This window comes from Lolium perenne, chromosome 3, assembly GCF_019359855.2.
Source record: "Lolium perenne isolate Kyuss_39 chromosome 3, Kyuss_2.0, whole genome shotgun sequence".
Taxonomy (NCBI): Eukaryota; Viridiplantae; Streptophyta; class Magnoliopsida; order Poales; family Poaceae; genus Lolium; species Lolium perenne.
In genome coordinates, this window is record NC_067246.2 from 24640798 (window position 1) to 24657729 (window position 16932).

Consider the following 16932-nt stretch of genomic DNA (forward strand, 5'->3'; position numbering starts at 1 on the left):
CTGTTGCATGCCTTCAAGGATGTTCTGTTCATCCCAGCTCTGCAATAGGAAAAGAGCGGTACCATAATAAACTTGCCGTATTACACTGTAGCTAGTCAAAGTGTCAAATGCTCCCAGGTTCAGGACATCAATTAAAAGGCCATTAAAATTAGTACGGCATGAGGATGAGGGAGCGTGATGCTAGACCACCAAGTCATGCTCGCCTCACTCATTCTGTCCTCACGCACGACACCAACCATAGCAGCTACACACAAGATTTATGCGCTCCCCACGTACGCACCACACCGCTTGCATTTCCAGCATCCGGTTCTGAAAATCGAACGTCCGAAAATAAACACACCGCACCGTCCGGATTCGGAAAATTCTCTCTTGCCACACACGGCACTAGCAGCAGGTTTCACACAACAGGTAAGCATTAGTGTCAGTCCACCAGTCCTTCAGTTTCCCGAACATACAGTATTAATTAACTAAACTTTATCTAGATACAGATGTATCTAGTAACAAACGTATAGATAAAGTGGAGTCAATTAATTTGGGTCGAAGGAGTACTAGGACATGATAAACAAGTGCGACACTAGTGAACTAAGACTACCCACAATGGGAGTATCATAGGTAGTATCATGCATTCCATGCATGCAAAATACTGATGTGGCAGTGCAATTAAGGATGAGAGAGAGTGTACTAGTATCATAGGTAGATACCGTATCATAGCACATACTACTAGAAAAAATAATGTCAAGTAAATCTTGTACACATATTTGCATTGAGATTCTACAAAACAATTAATATATGGAGACTATAATACTAGTATATGATACCATGCATTGTGGAGATAATAACATGTAGTAGTATCATACGCATGATACTTCTATATGATACTATGCATTGTGACTAGTCTAAGTAACTCCCCAGTATTCCTAGACCTGGATCAGTGTTCCAACCTCCCTCCCTCCCTTGACATATGCCATGTGCAGCTGAGTTGATTTGCCCCACCGATATCACACCTCTGCATCTCAGTTTTACGCACCACAAACCTACATCTCTCTATGTGTTGTGTGGCCACTAGATCGGATCAGGTAAAGGTCAGCTCGGGTCATTCCAGTGAAACCAACCAACCTCATTGCAGCAACATGAGCTACAACATTTTTAAAGAATAGAACATAAAGAATAAAAGCAAAATCAAATTTAAAAAAAAAACTGACAAAGACATGCAGGTGTAGCTACTAACTAAAGTTATAAATGCAACTTAACTCTTCTGGCTTTAGAGTAAGCTTGATATACATATTAAGATTGTCATCAGAAATTAGGAGAAGCCTGGCACGGTTGTAGACTGAAGCCAGGAGCAATCTCAACAAGCTAACAAAGGGTCAGACAGCCAGTCAGAATGTCAGATTCCCATAAGAAATAAAAAGAGTCAGGCATTCGCAACATCAACTCGCACTACACAAAACTTGGTGAAAATATCAGTACTACTACATCAGCTTCTACAACTTCTCAACAGGTGCAACGTTCTCTTCCGATGTGCAGCTGTCCATCTCTTTGCTACACGGATGATGATGCTAGAGGCTTTTAGATGGGCGGCTTCTAAGTCAACACAGATATCTGACTGTCGCTGCTACGGTTCATCGTCGGAGAGTCACACAACTTCATCTGGGCTGGCCGCCCCTGCACCTGCGGGGCTGCTACTGCTAACCAGGCGAAGCCTATCTTTCAGGTACGCACTCAGCCACGCCGATTCGGAGCCGGGCTGATTGTGATTGATGTCGGCTATCTGGGCGCCTCCGTGCTGCTGGCTTCCTGGCGCTGCGTTCTGCGGACCTGCAGTGCCGCCCAAGGCCATGCTCGGATATGACGACGGTTTGGAGCCGGGCTGATTGTGATTGACGCCGGCTATCTGGGCGCCTCTGTGCTGCTGGCTTCCTGGCGCTGCGTTCTGCAGACCTGCAGTGCCGCCCAAGGCCATGCTCGGATATGACGACGGTTTGGAGCCTGGCTGATTGTGATTGACGCTGGCTATCTGGGCGCCTCCGTGCTGCTGGCTTCCTGGCGCTGCGTTCTGCGGACCTGCAGTGCCGCCCAAGGCCATGCTCGGATATGACGACGGTTTGGATCCGGGCTGATTGTGATTGACGCCGGCTATCTGGGCGACTCCGTGCTGCTGGCTTCCTGGCGCTGCATTCTGCGGACCTGCAGTGCTGCCCAAGGCCATGCTTGGATATGACGACGGTTGGTGGGCTGGCATGAAGATGGGGTTTGAAGTAGATGGCTGCAAGCTGAGCATGGACTCTGGGTGTCGTTGGGGTGGCAGAAAGGACGCTCGGTGAGGTGGGCGTGAGCTTGATGCTTGGTGAGCTGAACTTGGGTCCATGGAGTTTCGTATGGCGCCTCCCTGTGGAACTGTCGATGCGTAGCTTCCCCTGCCATACTGTCCCAACAATGGAACCGCTCCACTAGCTGCACGACGCTGCTGCTGGTCTGTGCGCATGGCATACTGAGAGGGCATCCTGAGCTGCTGGAGATGAGGAGATGGCGCACGCAGTTGTGCTGCAGCGGATCTGTAGCTTCCATGTGGCAGATGCGGCGGAGGAGCAGGTGGCATCGTTCTATAGAGATTGCTGGCTAAGGCTGATAGTGGTTGGACAGCACGTGACTGTGCTCCAGCTGGTGTGTAGCTGCCGTATGGCACAGGCGCTGGAATAAAAGGTGATGATGCTGTTCCATAGAGATTGCCAGGTAGTTGGGCATTCCATGATGATGATGATGGCGGCCGAGCCACAAACGAAGGTCGCACATAAGATCCTGGTGGTCTGATGGCTGATGACGAGATAGCTGGTGATGTTGTGGTCTGAGCCGCTGAAGAAAACTCAAATGGCTGCTCCGCTACAGGGGTCGTCAATCTCCCTGCATTGCACATGGAAAAAACAAACCATTATTCAGATGATCTACGGTTTAAAGAGCATCCGACTACGTAACAGATCCTAGATCAAAGTCGCCCTTTCAATTTTTAAGATCAATGTAACGCAACTACCTACCATGGCATTACTGGAAAGGAAACCAGAAACAACAGGAGAATGACACTGCTAACAGATCACAATATAGAATGTTCGCCATACATAACGACCGAATATACACAAGACACACAAGCCGTTGGTAGATTGAATCGTGTAAGAAGAACATGCTCCACAGTATAGGTCCACCAAAACAAAAAAGGTGGAGTTGAATAATATGCATTAAAAAATTACCACAGCGAACGAAGCTAAATGATGAAAGACTAGTTATGACCAGAATATTATTTTGAAAAACAAGAGATATGACGCTTAGTTGTATACCTTGAGCTGCAGATGATGGTGTGAAGACCCTTCGAAAATTCTCAGCTAGTGATTTGTTTACAAAAACATTCCTGTAGACATGACTAAGCTCGCGCTGGTTCTGAAGATAAGCGGAATCTTCCTTTCGAGATAACAAGTCATACTTTTTTGTTATCTTCTCTCTTTCTTGGTTATACTCTATTAGAAGTTGTGATTTCTGTTCAAAAATAAAGGTGCAGCCAAGGAAGAAATGAAATAACTGACGACTAGCACAGACAATTCACAGTAAAAACAGATTACAGACAGAATAAAAAAGCAAACCTTATGTTCATGAAGCACCCTGCTGCAATGCATTAACCTTTCCAACTCATTTTTCAGCGGCTCGTCACTAAGTATTGGATTATTAAACACTAACGCTGTGACTGGAGGGTGTTGGGTGGGCTGCTCAGTACCAGGTACCATATTTGGCTGAAAACCAATTTGTATCCTTTCTTCAGAGTGTACTCTTTCAAGTGGAATATGCTGAACTGTGGTTGATGATTGCCTTTCAGGCTGCGAATCCTGGGCTGCCGTGGAGCCCAACATAACTCCTCCTTCTGCTTCTGCAGGTCGATCCTGCATTGAGGCCAATGGATGTAATTCAGAATGCAGATTGTGAGCTATCAGTGAGCCCAAAGTACGTGTTGATTCTGCCCTGGCACTGTGACTTCGTAGCACAGGCATGCCAACCAGATAGGTTCTTTCGAAAGGAGCACTCTGCGTTGAGGTTGATGGTTGTGTTTCAGGCTGCAAACTCCGAGCAGCTATGGCGCCCAAGGTGCATGCTTGTACTTCTGCAGGTTGATCTTGCGTTGTGGTTGACAGTTGCACTTCACCTTGCGAAGGCTGCAAACTGCAAGTGGTTTCTGTGCCCAGAATATCTGCCTGTTCGGCTTCTGCTGGTGAATGTCCTGAAGTTGCTAAACTTTGTTGGGCAGGGCTTGTACTTTGTTCCGTAGGCACTGAGGCTGATGGTAGTATTTCGGCCTGGAGATCATGAGCTGTCACCATGCCTGCTGATTCTACCCTTCCATGTGGATCCAGTGAAGGTTCTACATGGGTGGTTAATGAGTGCATTTCAGGCTGCAAATCCTGAGCTGCTATGGCACCCAAGGTACCTGCTCGCTCTGCCTCTGCAGGTTCATCATCTGACTTAGTAATATTGCATATCTCAATATGTTCAGCATTTCTACACTCACTGGTTAAGGATTCCTGATATAAATTAAAGGTATTTGTGATCAGTGTCTGGCATCACCAAAGCATATATATATATATAGTGATAAATGAACACATAAATAAGTCAAGTACGAGGAAACACAAAAATACAAAGCAAGACGCGCTGGTGATTTATGAACAGTGGAAAAAGGACAAATATGTTCTGAAATCTACTAATTAAATATCAGCTATGCCAAGTGGCACAACTTTGAAATGTTTTCCACCAACCGAAAGAGCTAATTGCTCAGAAAAATATTCTTGTGAAGGTAACATATATCACTCTCAATGCCTAGAGCACAGCAGGCAATACCAGCGGAAAAAATGATAATAGACCGCATAAACATCACTAAACAATCTGGACCAGACAAATATATGGTGGGGTACAATCATTTCTGTAGTCAAATACCATGTCACATAAGGAGATTCTGTAGTCAAACGATGTCACAAGTAGCACATAGTCCTTGTGTAAGTCAAGAACTAAGAAGCTTATGCACGCATATCAGCATATGACAAACATAATGCACTTGGAAAATGAGCAACATAATACCTGGCCGGTGGAATCATCATTTGCAGGAATAGTACTCGATGAACACCCAGCTATTTGTACACTAATGCCATCAGAACTACAGTGGATGTTGTTTTCTTGAAAATCAACAGCTTCTAATGCTGGTCCTACGGCAGAGCCCGCAGAAGTCTCAACTGGCTCATTTTCCATTGCGTGTATAGATATGGGCTCTGAGAGAGCTTCACTTCGTACTAATGTAATTTCCATCGACACTGTGTCATTTGATGACTGTTGACAATCTGACACAGAACTTTCAGCAATACGATACACATCATTCTGTTCTTCAAAATGGATGAATTCTTCCATAACAAAGTTTGAGTCAGGTAGAGCAATATGCCGATCAAAGTCTCGATCTAATTGGCCTGATCTTGCTACCTGGTGGAGCTTTTCCTTCAGTTGACACTCTGAAGACCATGTATCAGACTGCAGTCCCTCAAGCTTGCTATGCTGGAGCTTCATGTGCTCCAAAAATGCATAAATAAGCATACTGAACCACTGAGCAGTCAGCTTTATTTTTTCACTCCTGGTCATTTCATCAATGTGACTTCTACGAATATGTTCCAGAACTAAACTGTAAACTTCTTTCAATCTGATGACATTGTTCTGCCTGTGTGTCACTAAACCTGATATCTCAAGCTGTTGTTTGCAAAGGATGTTATTTTTTCTTATGGAGAAAACATTTTCAACTAAATCTATACTTTTCTCCATTATCATATTAGGAGGCTCATCATTTAGCATGTGACATTCTTTGTGAGTTTCCTTAACAGATTCTTGCCCCTCTGAGATCATCTGCTCAGCAACAGATGAGACCTCCTGAGGTGCACCATCTATGAAATTACCATGAAGATCAATTTTCTTGTTTTGGAACATGTGGTCATTTTCCAAGTAAGAATTTTCTTGCCATGAAAGCTGGGTGTCCTCTACTGACACTGGTTGACCCTTGATACTTGCTTCACCTGCTCTATCTGGAACTTTTTTCTTTAGGGTCCTTAATTTCTTATAGATCAACCCCACAAGCGCTTCATTGTACTCACAATTGAAGCCTTTCTCAGCAAGGGCAAGCGACTCTCTGCGATCTACCTTATAATTTAGATGAGAAGCAGCACGCCAACACTGAAGAAAAAAATCAAAGCACATAAGCATATTTGATAAATATAAACATGAAAAGCAAAAACATAAAAAAAAATGTATGGGTGCCTTTCTTACCAAGGCTATGTTGAATGTGCGCAATATGTCCACTGGCTCGGGAAGAACTAGATGATTGTTCAAATAATATTCAAAGAACTGTTCGGCCTTAAGTTTTGCATTATCCTGCATTTGTAAATTATACAAAATGCATGACAGATCAGGTAAAGCACAAAGAGGCAGTGGGGGAGCCAAGGAATAAAAAAAAATAAGAACAGTGTGAACAAATGCAGAAGTTATGCAATAAAAATCAAATGAACCATTGGCAAGAAGGTATTCCAGTATGAAATCATTGTTTTAACTTTCACGTGGGTGTCAAAATTGTGTAACTATTAGGCATATCAGATAACTGCAGAAAGTGCAGAAGAGCATGTCTGAACGACAGACAGATTGTTTTTGCATGCAGGTAAGGATTTTTGTGCAACATTTTTTACATTAGTGGAACATGCTCTAAGCATGAATAAATGTTATTTTGATGCCTTCTGCCAATAGTGTGTCATAATGAAAACAAAGAGGAAGTAAAAGAACTAAGCAAATGCATACCGGCAGTTGTAACACCTTAATTAGTTTCGACAGCTCTTTCTTAAGTTGAACATGAAGATTCTTTGGTGTGGTCAGTTTTTTCATCCCTTCAGAACAAAATAATATCAGAACAATGTAATATGCATATCTGCAGCAGAATGTATTCTTGTCACAAACGTGATACCTTCTTTTTGTTCTGTGTCATCAAGTTGTTGAAGAGGGGGGGTCAATGTAGAACAACTTTTAGGTAACACATCATCATGACTGTTGTCAGATGAACATTTTGAAGATGGAACTGTGATTCCGTCAACCTTTGTACGCATCCTTCTAGCTTCTTCAGCCGGAACTCTGGCTAGTTCTTCTATGTTCTGTAACATTCTGTGTCTTGATTGTTGTGGCTCAGATAGATTGCTCCAACGAGGCGATTTCCCATCCAGTAAGTTTAACCAAAAATTAGATGGATCTCCATCCGATGCAGGCACCCCACTTTCGCCTATTAAAGTAATGCTTCTTGAATAAAACTCCCCGCTCATATTAGCTTTCGATATGAACACACAATTGGATTCGGTGTTCTCTTTAACATTTGTGGCTAACATTTTTAAGAACTCCAGAATTACTGTATCCCTTTCAAAACTTTTACTTGCATAGTTATCATGCTGAAGCTCATCAAATCTGGTGAAAAGAGATAATGCACCCCAACTGACCAATGAATGGCCCAAACTATGTGGCATATCTTTGTAGTTACCAGTAAGCACGCCATGTTTTGCAAGCACAAGCTGCTTCTCTTCCATTGTGAAAGGAGTGTATAAACGAAAAATGCCCGGATACTTCGGTGACTCTATTTTGATTCTTTGAATAGCCTTAAGATCATTTAGCGGGTTACGGTCACTATTGTATATGATAACAACATCCACAGATAAGAGCTTAATACTTGGGAGGCATGCACGACTTTCAATCAGAAAAACAAATCTCCCCTTAGTCTTGTCATTGAACATATTTACTGCTGCCTGTTTCCTTGCCAATGGTGCACCACTTTCAACACGCTCATATGACTCACGGCCAAATATGTCACAAACAACACCTTCCAATATACCACCCATTGAGTTTCCACTTGCTACACCAGACTGCCATAGTACCCCAAAAAGACGGCTGAATTAGTAAATTGAGAAAATTAAAGGAAAGTTGTCAAAGGGGCAAAAGATTCCCTAGAAAAGCATGAAGCGGATACTTCAAAAGGGAATGACAACATTGATGAGTACTTAAGATAACATGTTCCGAACAATATGTGGGAACACGTTCGGAACAATATGTGAAATGGGGCTTATATGTCAGACTTAGGAAATTGTCATCTATACTTTTTTTGAATTGTTAATTACTTGTTATAAAATAAATACTTCTGCAGGTCACCATGTTCATTCATGTAAATATCTGCTGACATAAATAGCATATTGGAATTTTATGCAGCAGCATGACATTGAAACCAAGGCAAGATGCAAAACATCAAAGCTAATGAGCATATTCTGATTATGTAGAGAATAGTATTAGGGACTATGTATGATTATTTAAAGTTCAGATGCTAATTATACCTATATCCAGCCTCTAAGGAATTTACAGGCAGCAGTGTCCTCCAAACAGAGATCATGTGGCATAAAAAGGAACAGGTGCATCTACATTTTACTGTATAATCACCGGTTAGGCCACACAATGGACCAGTTAGGGCCACGCAATCACTACTAGGTGTTCAGATGTATGACCGAACAAATATAGGACGCAAGTGCTACAAAATAGAGATCACATGGCATAAAAAGGAACAGATGCCCCATACATGTTACCGGTTTGGCCCCATAACTGTACTAGTTGGGGCTACCAAATCACTACTAGGTGTCTAGGTGTATGACCGAACGAATACTGCATACCAGTATTTAGAAGCAATTACCATCACCGTTATACAATAGATAGCATGAAACCTTCTAAGACGATAAACTATTTGCATAACATGGAACGACTACAGAGATCTAAGATTTAGTACATTGTGCCATACATAGGTAATAACTAAAGAGGGTAATGCCATGAGTATCTCACTTGAAAAAGAATAATGACTCTCAGCCTCTTGTTCCTTATCTCTATAAGCATTTTTTGAAGAAGCCATAGCTTGCCACATGCTTGCACTCTGGTATCTAGAGTACCAGTACGATCATGATGGTCGACAGGCGAATTTTGCAGGAATTCATCAACAAGGTAAGGGTGATCACAGCACTAAAACATAAGGACAAGAATAGATCAAAGTTAATAGCAGTGTCAGTAACTTTGTAGAAGAAGAAGAAGAAAATTACATTGCTGCAGATTGCACATAGAATGTTTTACTTGTTATCATGCAAGCTGTAAATATGTTTGCAAAGCACACCTTTGAGAGAGAGATAATAATGTCGCAAAGAGAGCCATCACTTTTCATCTTCGACTGGAGGACAGATGAATTTGAAAGCAGTATGGAACAATATATCTCTAGCTGCAGTTGTGAAATGTGAGCAGGAACCCAGTGCTCCAATATTTTTGAAGAATCTGCTGGGCGCTCATATGCAATATGACTTTTGAAGTTCACTTTCGACATCACAAGGGCCTCAGCATCAACGAAACTGCCATTTTCTTGCTCTCCAGAATTAAGGAAACCTAAGAGTTTCCTGTACTCAGGAAGATACTCCTGTGAAATAGAAAATTTCAGCATGGCTTATTTGTGGCACAAAAGCAGTTAACAGGCGAGAACTATTGATAGGCACCTTAACCTTAATTGGGGAGCTCACAAGTAACATTCTAAAATCACTGGAAAGTTGCTTCAGTTGTTCGAGATGTTGTAGGGTTGATTTTTGAGAATAATCAACTATGACTGCCTCCCAATCAATGCGTGCTATAGGTTCGATATCCTGTGCCATGGCAGAGAGATTACAATTAAATGAAAAGCATAAGCTTAACAGAGCTATGGGGTAGTAACTAGTAACGACACCCAATATGATATAGGTGGATCTGTGCAATTTATGTGCTCTTCATTGGTAAGCAGCATTTGTTTGATAAGACTAGCAAGGGGATACTTAGCAGTTGGGACTTACCTCCAAGACAGCATCAGCATGGGATAAGAGAACCTGTAACATAATAGAGCTTCCACTCTCATAGAATTCCAAATCTTGAATTAATTTGAGCTTGTCTTTCCCTCCGTCATACACAACAACATTGATAAATGGTGCCAAGATATTGAACTGAACCTCCCATAAGGACAGAGAAGCAGGAGTTGTTACAATTAGGATGGGTTGGCTGACGTCAGGTAATACAGACAGTGTGAATAAGACGGTCTTTGTTACAAATTCCTGCATGATAGTTAAACATGGGGTCCTTTTTATTCATTCAGAAAGGAATTCAAAATTAACCAAGTATGAATGCAAGAGATGTACTTATAACAGTCCAATGTAAGATCCATGTAAGGAAGTACTACAACATATGACCATGCCAGTGGCCAGAACTAACAAGTATAAACGAGTGGAAAACTAGAATAGAAAGATGAAGTCTTGTTTCTTGACCTTTTTAAGATTAATGCAGCTAAGCTAGTTGCATAAGTCCTACCTTATCATCAACAAGAACAGCGCCACGAGATTTGTACCAGAACTCTCGGAGGAGATTGATAGAACACAAGTGATCATTGTCAAAATCAGGATGGCACCCATCTGGTAATCTCTGAAGTTTCTTAAATGAGCTTTGCTTAACCTGTACAGACAAGTAATAATGACACAGAAAATTAGCAGTTTCATGAATATGTATAGGTTTTAAGCGCACAGGTCTAACTAATATGTGACAAAGAGAACCGACATAATATAATATCAATGCTGTGATAGTTCAATACAGCTAGACAAAAGAAAATAAGTGTGGAAAGATAATATAGTGCAGTTAATGTGCACTTAAACTTTTTTATGAATTAGCAGACCAGTTAACCCAGCTTTCAGTTTTCAATTTTTTTGTGGCTAGTTTATCGATCATCTTAAGCAGCGACAATCTTAACAATATATATAACTTACAAAATGATGTTAGTTTTTATTATTATCGAACTGGCCAGGATATGTTCCCTATCAGACTCGTATCGTGCATGAATTGCAAATAATATTAGGAGTACAAGATAAAGCATTAAAATTAGTTTTCCCGCCACACCTTTGCTTTTGTAGTGATAGATGATCGTTTTGCAACTTCACGGCGGTCCTCGTAGTTCTTTTTAAGTTCGTCGGCCTCAGGCGTACATAAACAGGGTAAAGTCTCTAATTCCCATGTTGCATGATCATAACCAAGACCCCTCCATTTCACTAACCATTCAACATTACAATATGAATATTTAAGGCCAGATGAGGAAAAGAAATCATCAGCTAATTTTGGGTGCATAAGGAGCCTCTTTCTCAACAGGCGGTGTGGCTTAGTCCATTCCTCCTTCCAAATTGCCTGGAGAATCATTAAAGAAAAAGCATCAGCACATGTTGTGGAACACTAGCACGGTACATGCAGCCGGCCAGCAAAAGGGCCAATGCAACAACATGTTGCAGCAGCAGGTCACGTGTTGGGGACAGACATACGACATGAAGAAAACAGAAGAGAGCAGAGTCTTTTAGGAAATAGTATTGTGCTGGAAAGTTTAGGATTAAAGGAGTATAATGTATTAGGAGTCCGTATTGTGTTAGTAAAGGACAGGAGCCTTAGAATCATGGGCGGCGGGAGATCAGTACAAGGGTGTACAAATGTACACCCGTTATTTTTGGCAAAAGCTTGTATATTTGTGTCTAATTCACATGTAGAGCAATATACATCAAATAAATTAGGAGAAATATGAGTATAACTGTAACTTTTACTCTGCTTTGTACACGCATTGTTCATACGCTGGTTTCGCCGCTGCTTAGCATCCACTACATAAGGATGTCATGTATCTAGGTTTGAGACAAGGAAGAATAATCAATCTAATCTCTCCCAACTATTCTCTAAACCCAATCTATGTCTACCCAATCCCTCGCAGCCACGCCGTATGGCTATCTTCTGCACGGCAGTTATCCCGTTGTGAATCGAAGTCCACAACAGCACAGTTCTTTTGCAAAGCCTGAATCATTGCTCATATGGATAACAAAATAAAGTTCACCACAAAAGCAATCACCTTCTCAGTATGATTCCTCTTGTTAAACAAGGAAAGAACATCAGGACCTCCAGGCATGACATTGATATCATCTTCTAGAACCCAACAATTATGGACATGCGCCAGATTCTTATACTTAACAAAATACTGCTTGCTATTTTGCATTCCTACAAACATAGAACCAATAAAAAGAGTTAACCAATTTGGAAATAGAAGAACTGCTAAATAGATTGTCTCACGCCATAAGAAAAGGTGTACTTACCCTCAGCCTCCTTGACATCCCACACAGACTCTATTCCATCAACAATAGAATGTAAACCAAACTGGAACCTCTTCTTTGTACAGCTGGTACAGAACCAAATTCCAGGAGATAAATATTCCAGGGAAGGATCCAAACAAGAGATATGGTATCTACTTTGGCAAGATTTCCCATCACAAGACCTATTATCAGTCGAATATATAAATCAGATCATGAAGTGAATATTGTGCATGATGGACCAAAGTAAACGCAGAATATCAGTAATATACACAGATCCGATTATAAGTTGTAATAGTGTGTTCTCTTACCATGCTAGAGAGTTACATGCGCACTTACAAATTGGTACTCATAAAACATGTTATCTGATTCTGTGATATTTTAATTTTAGGATACCCACTCTTAAGTCTTAAACTAAGTAAGCAAGGTTTTTTTTTTTTGCTCCCGAGCTCATATGCTCCTGCTTCAATAAAAAATTCAGAAAAATAGCAAATAAAGTCAAAAAATTCTGAAAATTTTGTACAATGAACAAAAACATGTGTTACAATAGCCTACCAAAAATCTCCGAGAAACGATATATGTATTGGTCTGTGCAAAAAAGACAAATCTGATTGTTGCAAACAACAAATCCATATGCTCCAAACAGCATCAAATTTTGTTATTTTTTCATAGACCACCAAACATGTCATTTCTCACCCCAATGTTGCTTGCAGTTAGAACACATTCTCATGTTCGTCATAAAAAAATCAGAATTTTTTATTTTGATTCTTTTTTGCAAAAAAAAAATATTCGGGCAGGAGCATATGAGCTCGGGTTCAGATGTGCATTTTCATTCTTGTAAGTTCTACTAACCTGGTGTTCGGCTGAGATTATACCACAGGGTTTGATAACTGATACAACCATTAATTTGGGTGAATTGTTATGATAACTCTCCAAATAAAAAATTTAAGAAGTACATAACTATAGAAATTGGAGATGTGGCGAGTGAAATTATGAAGAAGGAAAAAACCATGTCCAGCATTCAGACGTTCTTCAATGCACAGCCATCACATGGCATGCCATCCCTCCATTCATCATGATGGAACAAGGCAAAAGTATACATATTGGATTTATAATGCATGAATGCATATATCTCCTTTGGGTGCATTAAGAATCGATACATTCTTCAGGATAAGAAATAAGATTGGGCATCATGGAAGCCAAAACAGAATTCAGTACCATGGTAACAAAGCAAACAATACCTATTAATTTTGTTGCCCACTAAACAATAAAACATGCCAAATATTACTACAGGCTGAAGCATGTTGCTCGCATAAAATTATACATACACACACAGACAAACATATACTCCCTCCTTCCCAAATTAGGATGCCTATAGTTTTTGGTCAAAGTCAAACTTTTTGAAGTTTGATCAACTGTATACGGAGTAACAAAAAGTATCAACACCTACAATTTTAAATGCACATAATATGGAAATATATTTCATGACGGTTCTGAAAATATTGATTTGGGATTATAATTGTTGACACTTAAAAATTCAGAGCAGGCCCCTGGACAAATTGGGTAATAAGGAGCATACAAGGCCGAACATTCAAATTGAATGGAGAAACCCCTTAGTTCAGCAAGGGTAGATGATATTTTCATTTATAAATCACTAAATCACAATAATCTATTATGTTGCTATCCAAGAGAAATGGCTTTGTTTGCACGGCTGTTCTTTAAAAACATTAGTAAAACTGATGTTGATAAAAAAAATAATCGACTTACCTAAGAGTTCCTGGGGACCCACAAGAACCGCATATGTTGGAGTTACCATCTGTTTCATCAGATGGCATCACCTTGACATGTCCTGAAGCAGAATCTTCTTTCTGAACGATAATTGGTTCACTGTCTCCAAGTGTGCTCTTGATCTAACACAATGTCAAAGAGCAAATGTTCAGCCCCAAATCCGTTGATGCATAAAATCCAGAAAGCACATAATGGATGAGACAAGAGGGTTAGTGCATAAAAACAAATTGCCGAAAGAATCGAATTATTTTTTTAGTTTGGAGAGGTACCTCTTCATGATGAATAAAAGATATTGGCACACTTTGCGATGATGACAGACAACTTTGTCTGCAAAATGAAAAGGTTAACATAGAATCAACATGGATTCAAATGCATACCCAGCTGCTTAATATCTAATAAGCCGCAAAGGCTGAGCTGAGAATAGCAATCCTTGCACTGAGAAAGAAAGCACCTTGCGGGGGCAATGTGTTGGTCTCCAGCTTTCACTGGAAGACTGCTTTCAGCCGCTGCAGTTTGCGGGCACACATTGGTAGGTTTACGCGGCTGTACCTACAACAATTGACGATAAGAGGTTGGTCATTTTCACTGTTTCAAATGATGTCCAATCGAGTACAAGGCACCTGACTGCTGTTAGTGATTAGATTTGTAGTGCAAATGTGCCACTCAGTTGCCACTATAGCAGGAAAGTATATTGGTGCTTTAGCACAGAAAATGTTTCAGGACTCAACGGGAGCCATCTATTGCATGTTGCTTCTTCCCAAGCACATGCACATCATTTATCATGAACAATCGATGCATGAAACTGCACTTAACATGCTTGAGCTTTAATACTGTGGCATCTTCCACTAACCATTTTCTTATCTAGCCATCTGTCATTATAAATTCTTTAACCAAGATCCCAGACATGCACATTGACAACCAAAAACAGAGGAGTGAAGAACGCATCAGTCCAGTACCTTTGGACGAGAACGAAAAACTATTAATTCATGATGCTGAATTTTACATTTTCGTGGCATATTAATCATGTTGACTTATATATCTTCACCGGTCCACTTTAAGGTAGATGGAGTTGAGTGACTTGAAGAATTTGCGAATACAACCAAGAGAGTTTTGCTGTGAGAGAATACATAGCCACTAATCTTGCAGTACATGCTATTGAAAACATAGGTCCTGCCTGATGCACATGCAAAAGTACGTGAATGAGAACTGAATCAGACCGAGAAAAAATAGGTATATATGTGGCTCTCTAAGTCTGGAGATGCTTTTTCAATTCAATGTACAGACAGTACAGTATGAAATATCCCACTTAAGTGGATAACTGTTCTAGCAAAGATTACTAAGGAAACGGACAATAAACCCCCCTGCCAGTAACATAGAAGCAAAGAAAAAGGTATTGCAACATTACATTAGATCCTGCACCAGATGGCATTGAAGTCTACCAAGAACTTGCTAATATGTTCAAAGAGTTTCTATTTTGCAGAGAGTAAAACAGGGGCATTAGCGCTAATCAAAATGACAGTGGAAAACAAACCTCTGAATACGGTGCAGAATATTGGTTAACTTTGTTTTTTTCAGTTAACCTGCTACTTTCATATAGCTTAGAAATGTTGCTCTCTGCCACATGCCCGCTTGAAGTGTTTTCCTTCCCCACTGTGTCAGGAGAAGCAACAACTACATCTGGAAAGTTAAGAGATAAGTTAGGCATGCTAGTATTCGGATGAATTAGTGCAAAAAATGCTATTAGTTCACTTGAGTGCTTGGTTGTTCCTAAAGAAACTGTTACACAAAGCAACGTCGTGAAGCCGAAGGCTCCTGGCTGCCATCTCTTTGTGTATTTCTGCTTACTACTCTGCTTATCCTACGATCCAGCTCTCCTTTGCTATGCTTATATTGCAAACAGGTGTGCAAAAGTTGGTCCTACATGCCTTTTTTTTGGCCCAATCAGAGTGTAGACATGGTCAGAAAAAGTCGTTTCAGGGTATGCACTAGCTTGTCCATTCTGCAACCAAATAAAAGACCTTGACTTTATTGGAAGATTTGTTTCAGCCAGTTTTATGAATCTACTAATAATATTTTTTATCAAATACTAAATTCTAAGTTTTTTTAACCCTATTCTTAGACATGCCAATTTTGATCTACCAATTCGAGCATTAACTTTTCCACCGTTTTTAATTTTGAAAATCCCTAATATTATCACACTAGACAACTGCAACCAAGATTATATGCTTAATGCAGGATGCCACTGGTTAACAAAGTTACCAACAAAAGCGCCTACCTAAGCACACATATGCCATAAAAATCTAATAGTTTCACAGGAAGGGACCATTGGGCCCCTAAGTAGATACTATACCATAAGAGAATTCGATACCTGCGGCATTCCCTCCTTGGACCGCCTTGAATCTCTTCGGGTATCTTCTGGAATACACGGCAACGATCCTTTTCCGCTTCTTTGACGTGCTGCTACCATTGGCATTCTCACCAATTGCCGTTTCTGCGCCCTTCGGAGAGCCAGCGCTCCTGTCTGAATCTCTTGACAGGGAACCTAAAGCGCTGTTCTTAACCACGTCTGACGCTCTGGGCGCGTGTGACGTGCCTGCGTCTTCCCTCCCCGTGCTCCCATTCCCCTTCTTGGTGAATGTTTTTGTTCCGTGGCTAATGTCAGGGGGACCCCTCTCCCCACCTGAGCTCCTCAGACCCGGCTCGCCTGGCGCCGGCGGGCGGGGAGCATCGTTTGCGCGGCTTCTCGCCGCCGCCGCCCGGGTCACGGGGCCTCCGGAAGCACGCGGCGTGCTGGCACCAATCACAGACAGAACTTTCCGTTAGTCACAAATTCATACACAGCCTCAGTAATCGAATCAGAACAAGAAAATTGTCAAAAAAAGAAAGAACCAGAACCAAAACCCCA

General features: G+C 41.0%; 1 protein-coding gene across 1 annotated transcript; it reads right to left on the bottom strand.

Moving 5' to 3' along the window:
• Positions 1–1233: 1233 nt before the first annotated feature.
• Positions 1234–16842, bottom strand: LOC127339164 (uncharacterized). Its single transcript, XM_071827801.1, has 20 exons — positions 16396–16842; positions 15559–15704; positions 14479–14576; positions 14297–14354; positions 14007–14149; positions 12246–12424; positions 12005–12150; positions 11023–11304; positions 10444–10584; positions 9936–10190; positions 9609–9752; positions 9239–9532; positions 8917–9090; positions 7019–7958; positions 6856–6941; positions 6334–6438; positions 5110–6240; positions 3630–4559; positions 3330–3525; positions 1234–2901 (listed from the first exon to the last, which is right to left on the bottom strand). The coding sequence occupies exons 5-20, from the start codon at positions 14072–14074 to the stop codon at positions 1637–1639; spliced, it is 6336 nt and encodes a 2111-aa protein (XP_071683902.1). The 5' UTR covers positions 14075–14149; positions 14297–14354; positions 14479–14576; positions 15559–15704; positions 16396–16842; the 3' UTR covers positions 1234–1636.
• Positions 16843–16932: the final 90 nt, after the last annotated feature.